This window comes from Cyprinus carpio, chromosome B1, assembly GCF_018340385.1.
Source record: "Cyprinus carpio isolate SPL01 chromosome B1, ASM1834038v1, whole genome shotgun sequence".
In the NCBI taxonomy this organism is placed as follows: domain Eukaryota; kingdom Metazoa; phylum Chordata; class Actinopteri; order Cypriniformes; family Cyprinidae; genus Cyprinus; species Cyprinus carpio.
Window position 1 is genome coordinate 17835630 of NC_056597.1, and position 22161 is coordinate 17857790.

The 22161-nt window shown below is 36.6% G+C and overlaps 2 protein-coding genes across 3 annotated transcripts in view; both read left to right on the plus strand.

Annotated features, from left to right (window-relative positions):
- LOC109082656 (protein tweety homolog 3) overlaps positions 1-14959 on the plus strand; it is a 34133-nt gene extending 19174 nt beyond the window's left edge. For both annotated transcript variants that reach the window (XM_042716829.1, XM_042716828.1), the window contains exons 7-15: positions 1991-2063; positions 2820-2895; positions 4601-4656; positions 4743-4835; positions 4958-5050; positions 6775-6911; positions 9096-9275; positions 9744-9819; positions 12319-14959. In XM_042716829.1, coding sequence (XP_042572763.1) covers positions 1991-2063; positions 2820-2895; positions 4601-4656; positions 4743-4835; positions 4958-5050; positions 6775-6911; positions 9096-9275; positions 9744-9819; positions 12319-12492 — 958 coding nt within the window. In that variant the 3' untranslated portion in view covers positions 12493-14959. The remainder of the gene's footprint in view (positions 1-1990; positions 2064-2819; positions 2896-4600; positions 4657-4742; positions 4836-4957; positions 5051-6774; positions 6912-9095; positions 9276-9743; positions 9820-12318) is intronic.
- Positions 14960-16884: 1925 nt separating this feature from the next.
- On the plus strand, positions 16885-20428 carry LOC109082657 (neuropeptide FF receptor 1-like). Its single transcript, XM_042716830.1, has 2 exons — positions 16885-17884; positions 18531-20428. The coding sequence occupies exon 2, from the start codon at positions 18909-18911 to the stop codon at positions 20244-20246; it is 1338 nt and encodes a 445-aa protein (XP_042572764.1). The 5' UTR covers positions 16885-17884; positions 18531-18908; the 3' UTR covers positions 20247-20428.
- Positions 20429-22161: the final 1733 nt, after the last annotated feature.

Consider the following 22161-nt stretch of genomic DNA (forward strand, 5'->3'; position numbering starts at 1 on the left):
CTCAGTATTACCCAACATATATGTATTTATATGCTGATTTGCTATCTGTGAAACAGTTGTTATTGTTACCTAAAATGATTAAAACTAAAATTTTCATTAACTAAAACAAAGCTAAAATAAAATATTAGATGTAAAACTTGAACTTACTAAAATTACAAAAGTAAACCTGAATTAAAATGAATGCTAAATAAAAAAATAAACTAAATAGAAATTCAGAAAAAAAAACCTAAACAAAATTACTAAAAGTTAAAGTACAGTTAAAATAAAAATTGATATGAAAAGGCTAATTTAAAGCATTCATACATACTATATTATTATATAAATTATATAAATAATACTAAAATAACAGTGTTATAAAATCTAATTTTAATAATATTTATGGGTGTTACTGAATTCGGCAGGATGGTTTGAGATGTGACATGACAATATAGGGAGAATCACAAGCCGGGTTTCCATCCAAAGTTGCGAATTTAACTTATGTGCAAAACTGGAATATCGCACAAAACATTTGTGAACAAGCACTGTTTCCATCCAACGATTCAAAGAGAACAAAATCATCCTCTTAACAAACTGGCACTATACATCACTAAGAAAAGTAGGAGAAGCTACTGAATATAATTATTTTCCTATATAATAAATTACTTGCACCTCAGAATGAGTAGACTAAACACAATGAATGCGGTTATTGCTTTTGGAGGTGGATGCTGCTGTTTGGGAACACAGTCTTTTAACAGTTTTGGGAGGCAGTTATACAGAAATACTTTGCTCGGGCATTTCCGAATGACCATATAACAACATTTCAGATGCTTAGAAACAAGAACGGTCCACTGGTTAGTCAGGATTTACCGTCCAATAGTACAAAGTCACATGACTTTTTTGGTGCGTTTGGAGAAATTTATTCGCTAAATGCATTTTCATCTCCCATTATTCGCATTAACCCTTTTTCGCACATGTCAGAAACCACCTCAAGCGACCATAAAAACTTTTTTGCGAATTAAGGCATTTTTATTCGAAATTCAGCATTTCCATCACTCGATTCTGATGTGATACTTTAAAAATGCGCATAAAAGAAGGGTGATGGAAACCCAGCTACAGTGAGTGAGTGACCTGGAATTAAACTCTGAACACATATCAGTAGAATTTAAGGAATGTAATTCAATTTGACTCTTACAACAAAGAAATATCGAAGTGTAAGGAAAGTTAATAAAGAATGTCAGAATGTTGATATGCAGGATCATGTGATATTTCAGGAAACAACAAAGGGACTTTCATGTTTTCCTGGTGGATTGCAGGAGGTGCCTCAGATTAAACTGCACTACCTGAGTTTACAGTTTCAGTTTGGAAATTTTCAGGTTGGAAATCGTTGTGTGAAAATGCCTATTTTTAGCCTGTAACTATGCAAAATTGAGATTCATTCTCTGAAAGCCTTTAGAAATGGTGAGAGAGAGAGAGAGAGAGAGAGAGAGCACGAATCAGAGAATAGAGTTGGCAGAGGAGAGAAGGATTCAGGCAAAAAGAAATCTATTTAGTCTAGTAGGGAGGGTGAAGATCTCCTCTTGATTCACTCTGACTCACTTTTTCACTCCTTCTGCTGCAATTAGACACCTCTTCTGCCGCGTGTTGTGTACATGCATGTTTGTTTGTGTTTATATTAGTGTTTTAGGGCGCATGTGTATCTAGAAGCACATTTGGTGAGTGGGAAGTTGTTTGAATCCCAAAGATGTTACTCACCATGAGCCTAAACAAGTTTTAAAAGAAACCAACTAGAAAATATCCATCAACAACACAGAAACATTTCGGCTTTGCTTACAGGAATAACTAGACACTCATTCACCTAGTCCCACCATTAAAAGACTCAAATGACAGCCTTTTTTTGTAGAGAAGAATTAAAATAAGCACTCTAAAAAAGTGTCCGAATTTTTTCCATTGTAAGCGCATGACTGTAAACTCTATATTTTCTGTGGTAATGAATAATCTCTTTCTTCTTCAGTGTTTGTTTGCTAGGTGTGCTGACGCTGGTGATCAGCTGGGCTTCACTTGGGCTGGAGTTTTCTGTTGCTGTGGTGAGTATATTAGCAGAAACACCTTTAATTCACTTCAAATTTTCGCCAATATATTTCTGTTTGGTTCTATGGCTGTTTATAAAGAGTAGAGATAAATTATGTGGGGATTATTTTCTTCAGGAGAATATATAATAAAATAAGTATATACACTACTGTTTAAAGTGTGGGGGCGAAAAGATATTTCTAAAAAGTCTATTATGTTCACCAAGGCAGCATTTATTTAATCAACGGTAAGATTATTACAATGTAAAATAACTGGTTTCTATTTGATTATATTTTAAAATGTAATTTATTCCTGTGATGCAAAGCTGAATTTTCAGCATCATTACTCCAGTCTTGAGTGCCACATCATCCTTCAGAACTCATTCTAATATGCTGATTTGATGCCGAATATAGTTGTGAAACGTAATATTTTTGTGGAAACCGCAATGCATCATTTTCAGGATTTGGTGATAATTAGAAAGCTCAAAAGAAAAGCATTTATTGGATGTTGAATTTTTTTTTATAACAATGTGAACGTCTTTCCTGTCACTTTTGATTAATTTAACGAGTCCTATCTGAATAATATTAATTCCTTTAAAAGCCAACTGACCTCAAACGCTTGAAATTGTAGTATGTTTGAAGTGAGGATTTTAGAAGCATTTTTATAAAGAAAAAGTGATGTCAGTCGTTTAAATGTGTTTGGTTTTAGGCCTGTATTTTAATTGTTTGTGTTGTGTATGTGATACATGCTTTATGTGTTGTTCTCTTCCTTAGACTGCCAGTGATTTTTGTGTTGCCCCTGACTCTTACATCACTAAAGTGACACGTGAGAATGCAGTTATCAACCAAGGTATGTGTCCTTAAGTCAAGTTGAGTTTTTTGTCCTTCACACAGTTTATGCAGGGTTCACTGGTCATTTAGATGCTTGTGACAAGGCTCAGATCACAAAAAACCCCACAACGGCATAGACAATTAAATACAGACAGAAACAGATACATAACAAAAGTAGTAGAAGCACTAAATAGAAGTACTAAATGCATTTGTTTTGCATTTTATTATATATATACACTGATAATTCAATGCATTGTCCAAGACTTGAACTCAATACTCCCCACTGAAAATGTGTATGCTCACAATCACTCTCATTCACTCACTTAAAATATCCTGGAGCATTGCTGTGCAGAGGAGGCTTTCTTAAAGGGTGTTTATGTACAAAGCAGGTTTTGTATCTTGCTCTCAGACCTTGGCTTTCCTGGACAGACATGAATGTCATTGCTAATTAGTTCCCACAGGGGATACAATTCATGACCCTCTCAGTCCCTACACAACACATTCACAATGAACACTCATTCACACTTGCATACACACTTGTGCTTCACTGCTGGAAGCATTCACATTTCTCTTTGTTTGTCTTTGTTGAGGCAATGGGAGGTGTGTCTGCAGGCAAATAAATTTTGTCAATAATATTACATCTGTGTATTTACTTCCTCCTGCATATTAATTTTGCTGACACATAAAACACTTCTGTTCAAAAGTTTGGGGTCAGTAAGGTTTTTAGAATAAGAAATAAATACTGAATATCTGAAGTGACAGTAAAGCATTATTAAATAACTTTTTTTCTGTTAATCAAAGATTCAAAATTCAGCTTTTTCAGAAAATTTAACTTTGTCATAGCAGGAATAAATTATGTTTTAAAACCTATTAAAATACAAAGCAGTTATTTTAATTTGCAATAATATTTTAAAATATTACTGTATTTCTGGAGTAAAAGAGATTATTTCAAACTCAAAAAAATGTCTTACAGACTCCAAACCTTTTAAATGGTTATGTATGTTAATATATAACATCATGTAATTAAAATAAAAAAATAAAATTAGTTTACACGATATTTATTGAAATTCACTCTAGCTAAAATTGTGCCATATTGGCCAGTTCATCGGTTTCTTACAGCGACGTTTAATTTTCTTCTATTTTTATCTTATCCATCTGCACCCACTATGAGTGTGATTATTTAGATTGTGAGGTTAATTAATCATTAAACCTCTGCCCGAGGTCATTCCACTGCTGCTTCTCTCATTCTCTCTCTCTTGTCTCTTTTTCAAACACATGAACACATAGTAATAGGGTTCAGATTCATGCAGCGCCTTTACAGTCATCTCTCTCTCACATACACTCATACTCACTTACACACAGAAAAGAAACTTGATATCCTAACAAATGAAGCTAGTTGGCATTGTCAGTAATCTCAGCCAGCTGGCTTAGTAAATAATGAACTAGCGGGTCACACTGACTCAAGAGAGGCAGATGCACGCAGTGCTTCCAACAGATTTACTGCTTGGTTTTGTTAGTTTACATCGGCTGTTTTCGTTGCAGCGTGATTTCAACAATACTTCAATATCTGATCAAGAATATCTTTGTATTGATCGACGCAAGATGAGTGGAGTGATTGGGAAACCTATCATTATGTGATGTCTCACATTTGAGGAGTAAATAAATGAACATATTTATTGTTGGAATTCATTTGTGTTGGTTATTATCTGTGTTATATGTGTTAGATATCCTGCAGTATTATCTGAGGTGCAGCATGGGACAGACCAACCCATTTCAGCAGGTACATAATTACTCTTCCTCTGCTCTCTTTCTCATTGTCTCTCTTGTTCTCTTTTATGAATTATAAATCGATCCTCTGATTTGCAGAAACTCTCCGGAAGCCATAAAGCTCTTGTGGAGATGCAGGATGATGTTTCCGAGCTCTTGCGCTCAGCTATTCGAGAATTCCCCAAGACTAAGGTGTGAGATTGCGGATGTACTCAGTACTGTACAAGAAACTCAGTACTCGGTACATATTCTGTGCTTGGTGTATGGATGTTAATTTGTTTATGTTCTTTGTCTCTCTGTGGGTTGGTTATCAGAGTAACCTGGAGGAGATGCAGGCGGTGTTAAACTCCACTGAAGTCAGTCTCCACCACCTCACTGCCCTGGTCGACTGTCGCAGCCTGCACATGGTGTGTGTGTTAATATGAAAAATATACACAATTTTTTGATTACTTCACTTTCAATGCCTTTAAACTGACAAGTAAATTCTGTGTAATGACAAAATGATGCATTACACTTTTAAAGCTGCTACATAAAATAAATGCATCATTATTATTAAAAGCCATGTTAAAATATGTTGCCTCTGATCCACCTTACCCCCTGATATCTGTGTTTTACAAAAACTTTATTAGAATTGTTCAGTGTAGTGGAAATCACACCACAAATGTGGGACAATCAGTTTCGAAATGCATAGTAAAATGTATTCAAGACATACATTACTGTCAGTGTTGGGCAGTAACTAGTTACAATAATAATATTACTTTGCGCAGTAATTAGTAGTGTAACTAATTACTAATAAAATTTCAGTAGTAATATTACAGTTACCATCCATAAAATAGCTAGTTACTTAGTTAATTTTGATGCCTGAATCCCTACTGATGTAAAGTCCAACAATCCAATAATTCCTTGATTTATTTTTATAATTTTCATGACTCATGAACACATGAAGTCACCAGTACAGCAGGCAAGCTTGGAATATGGAAAAGCTTACATTCATTAAAATGTTGCCATTACATTGATTTTGTGAGAAGAAAAGATGATCTGAACACCAGTGTATAAGTTGTGGCATTACTTTACTCTTGCATTACATGGCTTGCCCACCCACATCCCTCTGATCCCTATATATAAACTGTATTACTATAATTAAAAATCTTTTAGAAAATTTTTTTTTTTACAAACTTCTGCTATTTCTTTTGTTAAAATATATAATTAAATATAATTGTATATGGGGAACAGAGAAAGTACAGCTACAATTAGCTTCAAGCTACACATGACTATTAATGAGTGTTTGTAATAACTTCTGACTGCGATCCAATGTGGATTTTGGTCAAATGATGAGGCAGAAATATATTGTTAGTAACATTTCAGAAGAATTTTTGGGTAAGATACGCAATTACAATTTCTGTGGGGTGTGAAGGAAAAGTAATATAACTAGTAGTGTACAGTAGTGTAAGTTATTACTGTTGTCAGAAAATAATAAGTAAAGTAATAATAGTACTTTTAAAGGAGTAATTAGTAACAAGTAATAAATTAAATTTTTGGGGTAACAAGCTCAACACTGGCTACCGTTAAAAAGTATAGGGTAAGTACGATTGTGGAATTTTTAGTATTTATTTATTTCATTTTTGTTTTTGAGAAATTAAAATTTTCTCCGCAAGTACACATTAAATTGTGAGAAAAATTGACAGTAAATAACTTTTTAATGTTACAAAATGTTTCAAATAAAATTTCAAATAAATGCTGTTCTTTTGAAATTTCTATTCATCAAAGAATCTTGAAACAAAGGTATCAAAGATTAATTTTTAAGAATAATAAAGTTGAATTTATATAAAATAAAGTTGAATCAATTGTAATAATATTTCACAATATTACTGTATTTTTATCAAATAAACACAGCCTTAGTGAGCTCAAGAGATTTCTTTCAAAAACATTCAAAATCTTACTGACCACAAACTTTTATATTACAAAAAGTGGCAGAAAAGTTTTTGAAGCTGAACACTCATATTATTACTTCCCATGATTATGCTTGTACTACCTGTGCAAATGCATTTATGCCACTTCCTTTAAAATGTTGAAAGACTTCCAAAGCAAGACTTTTCATATTACTGTTCATCATTTTTTTTCTTTCTCACAGGACTATGTGCAGGCTCTCACTGGACTGTGCTACGATGGAGTGGAGGGGCTTATTTATCTGGTCCTTTTCTCATTCGTCACTGCGCTAATGTTTAGCTCCATCGTTTGCAGTGTGCCTCACACTTGGCAAAGCAAGAGGTGAGAGGGCAAGGGTCAAAATGCTGGGTTGAGGAGGGCAAGGTATATTAAACGCAGCTCCAGTAGACAGGCAAGGACTTCAGTTCATGGACAGAGAATTGACTACCAGACACATGTTTGTTTCATGCTTTTATTTTCACATCTGCTCCTTCTGTTTTCACATATTAATCATCTTCTCATGACTGTGTGTAGCTTCTGTTGTCTTGTCGTTCATTCCTCTTTGTGTCATAGATTTGGAAAACCCACTGCTCTATAGTATGTGTGAGAGACACACTTGTTTTGTAGTGCTCTATGGGTAATCTAAATATAGCTTACATATATAAAAGAAAAATAGTAGTACATTTTGAGCAGAGTATTTTGAATTACGGCAATGGAAGTATTTGTTATTTGACTCTCAGTACAGCATTTGTCTGCAATAACGCTTGTGCAAAGGGAAAGAACAAAGAGACCCTATTCTAAATTCTGTGCTAAGGCAGACTGACATTTCTATGGAAGATGCTGCCTCCCTTTGGACTATCTTGAAACTGCAAGAAAGGCTTATGTGCATTTGTGAAGAGTAAAATCATTATTGAAACATGTTGGTGATGTGATTACACACTGGGCAAGCTGGTCCAGAAAAGCTCTGTTAAGAGTTACAACTATGAAAGATATCTTGATCAAAGTGGCCTCCAAATCTACACTTTCAGAGATCCACTATTTCTTTTTTTATTCCCTTTCTTAAATGCGCCCCCCCCCCACTTTTTTACGTTTCAAATCCGATTCATAGTGGTTGTTGTTGATTTAATGCATGACTTAAATCACTGAGAGAACGTTCAAAGGTTGCTGAGGACAATCCATTGGACATGCAATGGAAATCCACAGTAGTTTTTGTGAGATTCTTGAGTTTACTTTATTTGTTTCTGACTAGCATCCATGGCTGCAGGATTGTTTTTACTTTTCATTTTATTTTATTTTTATTTTTTTCACTGAATTTGCACATTTATTGAAGCAATTACATAATAAATGAAATGGAGATGCTGCCCCATTCCAAATTGACAACAAGACAATTTTTGTTGTTGTTGTTGTTGTTGTTTAAGCATCCTGACTGCCAGTTTTACACTTGTTCTAAAAATGCCCAGATGACTTAGTTTGGAATATGAGTAATGAGCTTTGTTTTTCCATCGGCTAGCAGATACACTATTTCCTAATTAGTATTAGTATTCAGTATACCATTAGAAATCAGTAATATGAAAATTTACTTTTAAAATCAAGCGTTAAGGACAACAAGCGCTTGACGATTAGATTACCAAGTAAACATTGTGGAGAGATCAAATCAGTAGTGATTTTAAATTAATTATTTTTTTTAAATATTTATTTTCATATGAATATTATATAAAATATAATATACACTATAATTCATATTTGATTTAAAAAATAGCAAAAAAATTATTATGATTTAAAATAACATTTTTCTATTTAAACATATTTTACTCCTGTGATGGCAAAGCTGATTTTTCAGCAGCCATTACTCCAGTCTTCAGTGTCATACTGAATAAATGAGAAAGTTCAAATGATTTATTTGAAATAGAAATATTTTGTAACATTATAAATGTCTTTACTGCCACTTTTGATCAATTGAATGTGTTTTTGCTCAATAAAAGTATTCATTTCTTTCAAAGAATAAATGTTACTCATTCTGGACTTTAACTAGTAGTGTATTTATGATATTTTCATTTCAATTTCAATCATTTTATTTTTATAGTCATTAATAAAATATTATGCAGTATAAAAAATATTATGCATGTCCAAAAGAACACATTTTTGGCTAAAAGTTATTGAAAGACTTTTATTTATTCTACTCAATGTAAATGTGGAGTTTGAGAGAAAATTGGATCTGAATGCACGTATTTCTTATAAAGCATGCAATGATTCTAGCTTGAGTAAGATTTTTTTTTTTTAATTTCTATAATATATTTTTTACAGTATATACAATCATGAACGTTCACTTTGAAAGGGATGACAAAGATAAATCTGGGAAAAACAAATGCATGAATCTATTATCCATCAGTATGCTTTAGAGTCATTTTAGGACTGGCATGAAAAATGCTTTTAAAGAGATCTTCACTAAGTCCAGTGAGAGGAGAGACCTTTTCCCTCCCCTCTGACCCAGGGACACGTGTTTCACCTGTGCTAATTTGTCCGAAGGTCTGAGGAGGAGGATGGCGATGAGACTTCGGCCACACTTGGCCCACGAGCGCCGCACGATAACCTGTACCGCGTACACATGCCTAGCCTGTACAGCTGTGGCAGCAGCACCTACGGCAGCGAGGCTAGTCTCCCCGCTGCGGCACACACTGTCAGCAACGCACCAGTCACTGAGTACATGTGAGTGTAGCATCGCTAACCTCATCCTAATGCATGGGCTGGATTTGAAGGACCTTGTCGGTATTACAGGTCCTGTAACATAGGCTCGCTAGCCTAGATTACTGCATGGGCTTCAGATCAGTGGCTAATACTGCATGGGTTTTACTTCTTGATTAAAGTTATTATATATATAGAGCCCCAAAATGACGTGTAGAAACACGTATAATATGGCATGGGAAGTATAAGTAGATAATTCAGCTTGTGCAATGAGTTTTATTATATGATAGGTAATGTTTTACGCAACCCAAGCGATATCTATCATGATCTATATATATAGCGCATAGTGGTATCACTCAGTGGTTTTGCGTATTACTCCTACCCTGCAGTTCAAAGCTTTCTGTCAGATTTGTAAAGTTTAGTGCATCGCGGTGTGGAAATCCCTCCCTTGAAGAGGGAGTCAGAGTAACTGGTATCTCGTTTGTGACGCAGGAGCCAGAATGCTAACTTTCAGACCCCTCGGTGCGAGAACACGCCACTCATTGGCAGAGAATCCCCCCCACCGTCAGTAAGTGCACAAGCACATTTACACAAACACACATGATTTTAGGTGTACAGTCGTTATTTAGCGCTGTGTCACACATTCAGAAACATTTTTAGTAAAAGGAATGGATCTTCTTGAAACCCTGCCCCATGCTTGACATAACTGATTTATAGTTCTTTAGATAATCCAGAAAACAGGAAGTTAGTGTTATAGTATTTATGCTTGTCTCGTACTGATGAGTATGTAATTACCAGCTTTGACAACTGTAAAACTTCACTTTTAGTGTAGTTTTATCATATTGATGAACATTGTCAACTCAAACACACACACATAAAGAGTCTTGAAGGTCATTTTGGCAGCCTGTATGCGACGCTAATCGTAAGTCCTTACAAACAGCATGGTAAAATAGATCCAGCCAAATTTGTCATCATTTGCTTATTTTTTTCCTTGGAATGTGAAATAAAAGGTTCTCTTTTCCATACAAGAAATGGACGTGGTCCACCCATGACAAAAAGGCACCCTAAAAGTTGTTTATACAACAAGTGAAGCCTAGCGATAGCTTTATGTGAGGAAGATAGCTAAATAAAATTGTAAGATATCATTTCACTTTAATTTACTCTATACCTTCTATACAATATCTTTTCAGTACCATGGGGTATTATTATTACAAACATGAATGTGCAATCCTTTAATTATCTGTCCACAAAGATCTTGGAAATCTTGGAAATATGAAAATAATTTGTAACATATCACAATTCCACATGCATGTTAAACTCACACAGCTTGCAAAGATGGAGTCTGCTGCATTTACTGTGAATGAAGCCACTCTGAGATTATAAAAACGCTGGATCATGAGCTGCTTGTGTGTAAAAATAGTGATGCGCTTCACCCTGAAACATACAGTGCAACTGAATATAAACTTAATTCATTAAAATACACTCTGTCACCTTGATGTCAGAGTAAGGAGAAAGCACAGTTGGTACCAGTGTACTGGTGCTGTGGAAAATGAGCATTGAAAACCTTTCAAATGTTCAGAATCTACATATATCAAAAACTGATACATCTAATAGTAGTTAAATATATAAAGGAAGATTTTCTGCAAATAACAACTTAAATTTCGGTCTCTTCTCTCAAAGCTATTGTAGACCATTATAAGATCTGTAATATAATGCATCGTTAGTGTGGACTACTTTTAGGGTATATTTATGGCCTTTTTTTGGTGCTTAACAGTGTCCATTTCCGTTCATATATATTGTATGAAAAAGGGCTGCATGAACATTTTGCTAAATTTCACCTTTTGTGTTCTATAAAAGATTATTTGTATGGATTTGGAGAAAATGGTGGTAGAGTATGAATTTTGGGTAAACTATTTCTTAAAAATGTTTTCTGATATGTCATTTATTTCGCCTCCTATTTTTAAGTCAAGGCCCCTCACTGAGTGGAAGTGGGTTTTGCAATGCTACAGAATCCTGGAGTTTGCATGATTGCATGTACAGTCAATGACAAGACCAGACAATGCTTTTCCTGGTTCATGCACTGTGAATAAGGGAGCACTGTAGGGCAGCTCTTTTAATCAGACTTGGCATGCGAGGGCATCTTTCATTCTCCCACTAGTTTGAGTTCAGTAAACGAGAACACTCAGACCTCTTCTAAGCGCAGCTCTCACTCCGCCTTACTTTCTAGGTGTTTTTTCCTTTTGATTTAGTGATTACGGGCCCTGGACGTGACGCATGCATATTCAAACTCCAGACTGGAGAGACCACCCAAGAAACCATGTATCTTTGAAAGGATGTAATCTGATTCTCAATAATGTCATGGTCCAGGATGCTGCTTTTTGGTGTCTGTTCTTGCTGGAATTGGAATTGCTGATATATTATGGAATAGTCTCTCCTTCTCTGGATTTTACGATTCAAAATATGCATGAATTTTGTCTCTCTCACCCAACTGAAAAACATCCCTCATGCATGTCTGTTTGGTAAAGTGTCTCAGGTTATAACCCCACCCCTAAACAGCTGTTAATATTATCCCACATATAACTGCATTATCTATACGTGCCATTCTCATCTACTGTTGTTTTTTCCCCTATTTGTCATGGTCTTAACTTTCCTTCCTTTCTTTCATTTTCACATTAATTGCACTCTTTTTAATCAAACTTGCACTTAAAAGCCAATCGTGTGGAGAAAAATATCTTATAATGATAATATGCTTCATCACAGTAACTCTTGGCTTTAAAAAAACCCATCAGGCTGTCCAAATGACTGTCAGTTTGTCTGTTACGCATGTGAGTGAGTTAGTGAGAATGACAGAAAGAGGTTCATATTTATATGTGCTTCATGTTTGTAAGAGCTACAGCTATACTCTGTCCTAATGCCATTTAGATGCTGTAACTTTTCCTCACTTGGACTAAATAATCGTGCCACATTAGGAAAAAAGTTTTTCTATCGTATTGTGAAAATAACTCTTCAGAATGATGTGATGGTGTGTTCCTTCCCCTTTTCCTTGTTTTCTCACCCTGTTTTGCAGTACACCTCAAGCATGAGGGCCAAATATCTGGCAACCAGCCGCCCAGACCAATCCAGGCCATCAGAATCCCAAAATGGTCTGGAGCCCAACATGCGACCAGACCTAACCAGCCGCTCAGCTCCAAACAGCCGACCAAATTCAGCTATCCACCGACCCCACTCCGCCATACATTAACTATCCTCAAATGCATAACCAATAGTCATCTACCTGTCAGGTCCACCAGTATGAAGTTTGTCTCCACATCGATGTTCAGCCCAGTGAAGAGATTCACCCTAACATCTTTATTTGATTGGAATCAGTCATCCATGCTTACCTACTCTAGCTTCTTAAACACTCCATTCTGCCAAATTTTATTCAAACTGCCCTTTTTTTACTCCCCTATTCATCACAGCAACTACACTGCCCTCTTCTGGAGGACTCCTCTCAGTCGTCAGCACAGTAGCTCTTATAATACCCTTACAGAGATTCTCTCAGGGCAGCCATATTGGCAAGGACTGCAGGACCACATTATCACAGGATAATGGTTTATACCACTCATTTTTAAATCTCTTGCCTTGCTGTGCAAGATATGTCACTATGACATTTGATTTTATGATGGAGTTCTATTTTTAAATGTTTTGCAAGATTACATATAGTTCAGTAAGGTTTTAAAGATGCAGCTTTTGAGCTTTCTCTGCAGTTCCTGACAATATGGCAGCATTCTACTACTACAGCCACAATCCAAGGTTTTCATCATTGCCATTTGACGTTAACAGAGATGTTTACTCGTTTACAAATGTTCATGAGTTAACTGAATCACATACTTGTGACTCTGTGGTTAAACAAACGTTCCTGTCATGAAAGGCCACTCTTTGTATTTACAGTACAGTGCAATCTCTGGTGTACCACAGTGTGAATTGACAGCCATCAAGCCTTTGAGCCATTATGCACATTCAGTATCTTATTCTAGAAGGGAAACAGTTGCACAGCACACTTTTGGTGTGTTTGTGTGCGTGGCATGTTTGCCTTGTGCATTAGTGAGTGCGTTTTAAAACAGCACAACTCACGAGCTTTGCTCTTTGTAAATAGTAAGTGTTTTTGTACTTTAAAAAACGTCTAAATGATCAACACTACAAACTCAGTGCACTAATCTTCTGTGTAACAGTGCAGTGCAACATTTGCCGTGGCTTAGAGCTGCAGTAAAGAATACCTGTAAGAAAAAAATTGTCAATGAACTCTGTGATGAAATAATAGTACATGTTTTGTAGACATATCACTTGAATTTGTGAATACACTTGTGGGTGCTCGTGTGTATGTGCACACTGTAAATGTGAATATTTCTAATGGAGGAAAATTAGCTTAGAGTGAAAAGGTGAAGAAGGGATACCTGGACACAAAGAGAAATGCCTCCCCACTGCCCCACATGTAAATCTTTTTTCTGTTCAGGCTTGTCGTCCAGGCTACACTTTATTTAGCAGGAGATTTTTGTTTTGTTTTGTAGTGAATCGGAATGAATTTTCATCACGGCCAGCCTTTTCCTTATTCCTGTTTAACATTAATGGGGAAACACTTCTCTGTGGTGTTGATGGATCTGCAATATGGACACTGGACCTGTGCCACTAACAGGACTTTTGAGGTTTCGCCAGCTTTCCGCGGGAGAAAGGTAAAAAAAACTAATTGTGAAGAAAGAAAAAAGCGACGGGGACAATGAAACTAAGGAAATTTCCTCCTTGTCATGCAGTCACTAAGTAAGACTTGTGTGGATGTAGTGTAAGATAACCTAGCTGTCTTTACCAAGTGCAGTATTGTTGGTTTCATTTACTTGCATCCAGTGTCATAAGACTGACATAACAGTGTTAGACGTTGTCATGGCGCCAGTCAACCGCTAATGTTATCATGCATAAGATGTGGTATCTAATGCCACTTTCAAAACATCGCACCTTGATTCTTGAACGTAGGTGTTCATTTGATTTTAATAAATATCATTAATTACATTAGCAGGTAGAAATGTCGTTTTAAACTGGAAAATGCTATAATGCTGTATCTTTTATGACTTTGAGACACCCTCAGTCAACTGAGGTTTGGTGTTGTTTGAATTATCTTTTTGTGTAACAAAAGTGAATGCTGTGTTTGGATGCCAGCAGGAAAGGGCTTGTATCCCTAAACCTCAAAGATCATGCTTTGACAGTCGTGTCAGGCAACCACTAAAGTTACGATCCTAGAAAAACACTCATGCACAAAAAGTGTCAATGCAACACTAGATGTTCCACATAAACACTGAATATTACAGAGACAGTTAATTATTTTGCAAGCAACACAAATGGATAACCATGCACCTTACCACTCAATAGACAATGGAAAATTGCTCTTTTTACAGTATTTAGATGTATTAAACCACTAACCATCATATAGAGACAATCCAAATGTTCGGATCTATGATTCTGTACAATATAATGCAGTTGCATGACTGAAGGAAATATGAGGAAGAAATATTCTGCCTTTCTTAACATTTTCATACTGTAACCTTTCTTTCTGTAAATGTACACTTTTTTTCTAGCGTATTCTTGTTAGCTTTCTATTGTATAGATCATAACAAATGAGCCTACTTCTTTTCTAAATGTGAATATGAATGATTCGTCATAAATTGATGTTTTGATAACAATTCTTATGGATTTTTTCATGTTTTTTATGTTGTTTTTTTGTTTTGTTTTGTTTTTTCATTTGTGATTAAGATGTTGTACATGTCAGAAAAAAATGATTTTCTGAGCCTGGATTCAATGTTTTAATAATATATTAAAATGAACTTATCTGGTGCAGGGTGTTGAGCATCAGTGCCTGAAGAAAAAGAAAAAGAAAATCACTTGGTCAAGGTATGCATTTATCAAGGTATGCTCTACAAAAAAAAAAAAAAAAAAAAAAAAAAAAAAAAAAAAGGGTCCTGGAATCTTAATGCATAAAATGGAAAGAAATAACCTATGAACGAATGCCAAAGTTCTGAACAGAATTTGTACACTTATTTGTTTGAGAACTGCATGTAATCTGGACGTACATTTAAAAATAGACTATGTTGTAGTACAACTAAAAAAAAAAAATTGCAGTTGGGCTGCTAATAAACCGCTGTATGTTTAAATGCCATATAGAAAAATAGTCTAAACGTGTGTATTTTTCCTGGGTTGCTGTATATACAAAATTATATAAGATATCATAAGCAAAACGCTAAAGAATTTCGATATTGCTAGCATGACATACGGTTTTAAAGGGTTAGTTTAAGCAAACCTTTAGGCTACATTTATTAATAATTAAAATATGTGGTTCCAATAATATATAAAGCAGAATTTTCAGGCTTTTCTTTTTCATATACTGTAGCTTGCTAACGTTACCTTGCTAATGAGGAGTTTGGCTTTATAGCTCATAAAAAGATGCCATTAAACAGTCAGTGTATAGATTTTGTTAATGAAAACAAGTCGTTGTCGGTGATGAAGCCTAACGTTACATTCTGAAAGTCACTGTATAAAGTTAACATGAAAACGTTTCTGTATTTTCAATATTATCTCAGCTGAACTATCAAAACCCAGGTACACAACAGTACAACCACAGACTGTATGAGTACAACACACTGAACGAATAATGTGTCTGTATGACAAGCTCGTTTTTATTCACAGAAAGAAAAAAAAACATTTTATAATTCTTCTGTGATATCCTCACCTGGCTATGGTATGTCACTTTCTGAAACAATTTAATTCTCAAACAAATAAAAGTCTCTTTAATTCCTTGGAAAAACCGTCGCGTGAATCAAGAGTTGGTCAATTGACGGTTACTTTTTGAATCGTGCGAGTGCCAGAGGATTTTTTGGCGCGTTCACATGCGCCGCTCAGAAGTGACGAACACGGAAGCGCAGGGGATAGATCCAGGGGGCAAGGAAGTCGACCGGAAGTTGAAGTCGGCCGCGTGCCGCCATCTTGTAGCAGAACTTCACTTGCGTTAGCATCCCATTGACTCCCACCCCATCATTTTTTTGCGTCACTTTGACAGCGAATAACTTTACATCTGAGGCGTTTAAAGATCCATTTGTCCATTATTTATTTCTAAAGAACACGACACAGGGCTCCATTACCTAACATTATGGCCCCGTAAAACAGTTTTGTGTAAAAATAGGCTAACGATTCCGTCATAACCACTCGACTCTCTGTCGCACAGTAGAGAAATTACCATACAGACAGGAGGAGAAGCTCGCATGCAATCGGGGAGACGTCAAGAATATGGTGTACTGGCGTTACATTTTAAAATACTATACAAAATAATTAAACAATACTTACTCCTGCTCACTCAGGCCAAAAAACTCCCCGCTCAAGCTCCTTCTCTGCAAGATTAACGATGGCAGTTTGCACGCACAGCTAAGAAGAATTACATCTGTCAGACAGGTTGCTGACGTCACAAGCTTAGTTTGAGTCTCACCAGTGCTAAAAATCGCATGCTTCACTTGCAGAGTTCCAATGGGGTCGCTGACCATTTCTTTTACTGTCTATGGATAGATCAAAACAAAACAACAGTCACTAATTAGATTTGTAAAGAAGAATGTATTTCGATATAAGCCAGGAAGATACTCGTTTTCTTTTGCTAAAGTAAGGAAAATTTGCTTCCTTTGCTCCTGTTAACAAACGTTGGTTTCCACGAGACTCACCAGCGCATGCGCAGCACTGACCCCATACCTCAAGCTCCAGGAACTGCTTCTGTGTACAACTGTTGGTGCAAGCTAGATTAAAGTGATTATTATGTTTTGAATATGGAATATATCTTACAAAAATGCATGGAGTCGCTACAGGAGGCCTTTGTTCAAATCTTTGTTCAAATGGGGGCATTTTATTTTACTTCTTTTGGACTGAAGCACTGCAACACCCACTGAGTGCCATTAAACAGCTCGAAAGATCAAAGACAATTTTTAATATAACTCTGACTGGATTCGTCTGAAAGAAGAAAGTCATATACACCTAGGATGCCTTGAGGGTGAGTAATTTATGGCCTAATTTTCATTTTTGGGTGAACTAACCCTTTAAGCATCCTTGGACCATTAACATATATAACGTAACAGTATTTTTATGACAATAGTTTATTATATTGTGGGGAACGAATATTTTTGAAATGGTAAAGTATGCAGTACTGAATTTAAAATGCTGTGAGCACTGTGTCCAGACGGATGTAGGCCTGTTTCAGTAAAGAGAGGCGGATTTTTACAGTAGGGGAGAACTGAAGTGGGGTGGAAATATTCAGGTCACCGCTGTTAATTTAATGATACTTACATGTAATGGATCTACATCTTAAAGGACAGGAGGTTACAGGAAGAATGCACAGCTGGTGACCGGCTGTATTGCAACCGCGAGGAGGCGCACGTGCGCAGCGATCGAAGACGATTAAAGACGAAGCTTGAACCTCGAGCGGTAACTCATCTCCTTACCAGAGCTCGTGAACAGGTAACTGACGCACCACAGCGCTGGATTTAATGGAAGTCTGCTGGAAAAGGCACGTTGATGTTTACCTGGAGGATATATTTTAACTTTTGACCCACTGGAAGATTCAGTGTTTGATCAAAGTAAGTACCAATTTAAAATTCAACTCTACGTAATTAGCTGTGTACTGTGTAGACTGGTGAATGTGTCGTGGGCTAGTTTTAAAATATATTTTATATAAAATTATTATTATTTATAGCATTAGGATTTTAATCGGGGGTGTAGTGTTTTAATAAGCTGTTTATGAATCATAAATGCTTTTAAATAAATCTTACATTTTCACTAGGATTTACCTTCGTCAACATACATATTATACAATATTATATTTGATATACAAAACAAAAAAATAGATAAAATAAAATAAAAATCGAGTTTTAATGAATCACTGTATTGTACTCTGTATTTAATTACACTGCATTGTAGCCTACCCTTCATCACTACATAACATAATCAGTTTGACAGGTGAATTGGTAAACATTAAGCTATTGTTTATTGCTTTAATTTTCAATGTAAAAACCTAGTCTTAATTTAAACTGCTAACAGCAGTAAATTAGCACAGTTTAATGTGGGAATCTCAGCTTCCCTTATACACACTGAAAGTATAAATAAATGAAAGGATTTTGAAAGCTTTTACTTGTGAGCATTTGTGGCTTTTTTCCTTTCTTTTCAGGGGTATGTGAATAGATGTAGCCTATGTGCATGTATATTTACGTGTGTGTATTTTTTCAGGTCATACGTGATACAGATTACCTTAATGTTTGAAGGAAGAAAACAAAGAACGAAGAGGACGTACACATATTAGATAAAGAAGAGGGTCTACTATGCTCTTGATGTCATCTGTATTGTTTGGGAAAATAAATGTGAATACTAATACTGTATTTGGTACTGAGTGAGGAAGAGATTTGTTCTGAGTATTTAAAACGACGAAAGAAAGAGCAATGGATTTGACATCTTCTGTTTTTCTTCATTGTCTTCAGTCTTTTTTATGCATAAATGGAAACTTTGGCACCTAAAAAGTAAATTAAAAATATGTAGTTTTATTTACGTAGTTTAGTTATGATGTAGTTCAGTGATAGTTCACCCACTCAACATCACGGGAAAACCACTATGAATCTGACCCCAGATCAGCCACCAACCCTGCTCTACGACCTTCCCAGGGCATTGGACCTTCAGCGTGAACCACAAAACAAGAACAGGTCCGCTCCAGCCAGCTTCTTCAACAGCACCTTCTTCTTTCAGGATAATGCAGCTTTAGAATGGCAGCTGTTCCTCACCATCCAAGAGCCTGGCACCATTATTTTGACTGTCCTGTACTCTATTTCCTTCCTTGTGGGTTTTTTTGGCAATGTCATGTCCCTCAAAGTCCTACTGAGCCAGCATGGAAGCATGCGACTGTCTGGTGCTAGTGCCACCCGTTGCCTGCTGATAAACTTAGCGGTGTGCGACCTGGCAGTGGTTTGCGTGTGCATGCCTGTCACCCTGGGCCACCGCATCTATACGCCATGGGTGTACGGCGACTTTTTGTGCAGGGCGGTGCCCTTCACGCAAGCGGTGTCTGTTTCCTCCAGTGTCCTGAGCATCACGGTCATCAGCATCAGTCGGTACTATGCAGTTCACTCACCGCTACAATCCCGCGCCTACTTCACTCGTCGACGCATCCTCGCCTCTGTCACAATTGTGTGGCTTGTCTCCTCAGTGATCTGCATGCCAGTCGCAATAGTTACAAGGCGTGATGAAGTAGCTTTGATCGAAGGGCTAGCCATCGTGTTGCCCGTCTGTGGAGAGGTATGGCCTCAGCCGCGCTTGCGACAGGTGTACAATGTCCTGCTGTTTAGCGCCCTCTACTGTCTACCTGTTGGGTTTAATCTCACTTTAGCCTTCCTCACATATCGTCGGCTGCGTAGCACTGGTTCTGAGGGTCGGTTCACAGAGTTGGACCCCCGTTCCCAGGCACTTCATGAAACAAGGCTGCAGGGGCGCAGGCAGATTGCACGTATGGTTGCAGCTTTGGTGCTGCTGTTCGCTCTGTCATGGTTGCCAATGTATGTGACTGATATTTGGCTGGACCGTGAGTTGCACCATCCACCAGATTGGCTCCTTCAGACCAGACCCTTTGCACAATGGCTGGGCCTCACCAACTCTTCTCTCAATCCTTTTTGCTACTGCTTCATTGGTGACCTCCACCGCTCAGCCAAAGCTTTGCGTTTGCGCCTCTGTGGCTCGTCCCCGGCCTCGGCGCTAGCTATGGCTTCTCTCCCGAAAATATTCAACCTGCAGAATCAAGATAAGTCTCAAGCGGGCGGTGCCAACAACTCAACCAACTCCTGCGGGGAGGACATTGGGAACCTCAATCTGTCGATGTGGTGGACTCAATCTCGCACATGTGAGTCAATGAGCTTGCCATACCACTTAGGAATGACTGAGGCAATTACACTGGATACATAGCAGATCTGATGCACTGCTGTGGACATTTGCTCTCAGATGTGTTGTGCTTTGTGCTTCTAGAAAACTGGATTTAAGGGTTAGTTTGCAGAGAAATCATTTAAATACTCTCATGTCGTTTCAAACCTGCATGACTTATTTTCATCTGTGAAACACAAAGGATGATATTTTGTTCATATAATGAAAGTCAGTGGGGTCCAAACAACGATTGTACAGACACAAAAAAAATAAATAAAAAAAATCATCAAGACATTTTCAGAATATCTTTTTTTGTGTTCCATAAAGAAAAATCATACAGGTTTGGAAAGTCATGAGGGTGAGTAAATGATGATTGAATTTTAATTTTTGAATGAACTATCTCTTCATGTTTTGAAAAAGAACTTTAAAGGGGTCATATGACACGATTTCATGTTTTCCTTTCTCTTTGCAGTGTTACAAGCTGTTCGTGTATACTGTAGATAAGATCTGTAAAGTTGCAAAGATTAAAGTCTCAAACCCACAGAGATATTATTTTTAAAAGTTAAGACTCAAACACGCCTTCCTGAAATGCCTCATTCAAACACGCCCCAACATGTCTATGTCACTGTGTTGGAAGATTTCCATAACACAGCCCAAATGTATACGCAAAGAAGGAAGGTGTAACTTTTATTCATGCTGTAGTATTGTTGCCGCCGCCATGTCGTGGAGACTCTGTTTGTTTCCAAATATGGTAAGAGTCGTAACATTTCTGTCACATGCTTGAGGTATTCGGCCAATCACAACACACTGGATAGCTGGCCAATCAGCATACACCTCGCTTTTCTGAACGATGAGCTTTGCAAAAATTGACACGTTTCAGAAAGGCGGGGCATAGAGGAGCAACAATAATGTACAGTATGTTTAAAATAATGTTTTTGAACCTTAAACCGCATAAACACATTTCATTACATCAAATACACCAAATAATGTATTTTTTAGCAGCATCATATGACCCCTTTAAAGGAGTGAGGAAAAAATGGCAAACAGTATTTTTTTTTTATTTTTTTTTATATTTGTCTGATTTTATTTAACTGTTCTTTCCAATATTCTCAAATGGGAATGGTGCTGGTCTTGTATGAGGATTGAGTTTCTTTTTAACTCCGTACATTTGTTGAAATTGTTTAATGGCAGAGTGATTAAATATTTCATACTGCAGGTGGAGTAGATGTAACTGTTTAGATCTCCTGTAAATGTGCTAATAATATGTAAAAAATATCTTGCCATTGGAACTTATTAGGGTCCCTCATAGCAATCCATTTTGTAAAGGGATAAAATGGTTCAATGCAGAATGTGTATGGTCGTGTTGCTAGGTTTTGCCTACAGCAGTGTCTTAGGATAAACCAAGTTTAACATCATTAAATGCTGCTCCTATGTCTGGCAGAGCAGTTTAATTAAAATTATTATTTGAGTGAAGCCCAGACACATATACGCACTCACACCTACAGTCCTTGGTGGAGAAACACATGGAAATGTCTTTCTGTGTCTTTCTCGCGGCTTCTCACCTCCTCTTCTAAATGTGGAAACCATCTGCATCTCAAGTCATCACCCTCTTCTAAGTGTTATCAAACTGAAGTCAGAGCAGAAACTCTAAACTACACTACCATTCAAAGTTTAAAGTCAGATTTTTTTAAGAAGTTGATCTTTTATTCAGCAAGGATGCATTAAATTGATCAAATGTGACAAAGATTCTTACATTGTGACACTGAAGACTGGAGTAATGATGTTGAAAATTTAGCTATCCCATCACAGCAATAAATACATTTTAAAATAACTGCACACTATTAATCATTAGTTAAGCATTAGGAAACAGTTAATTCATCATTTATAAAGCATTAATAGACATTAATAAGCAGTTTATAAATACAGATATAAATGCTTTATTACTTGATTTAAAAGCATA

Excerpts from the sequence above, each read along its gene's own strand:
- LOC109082657 (XM_042716830.1), top strand. The coding sequence starts at position 18,909 with ATGAATCTGACCCCAGATCAGCCACCAACCCTGCTCTACGACCTTCCC.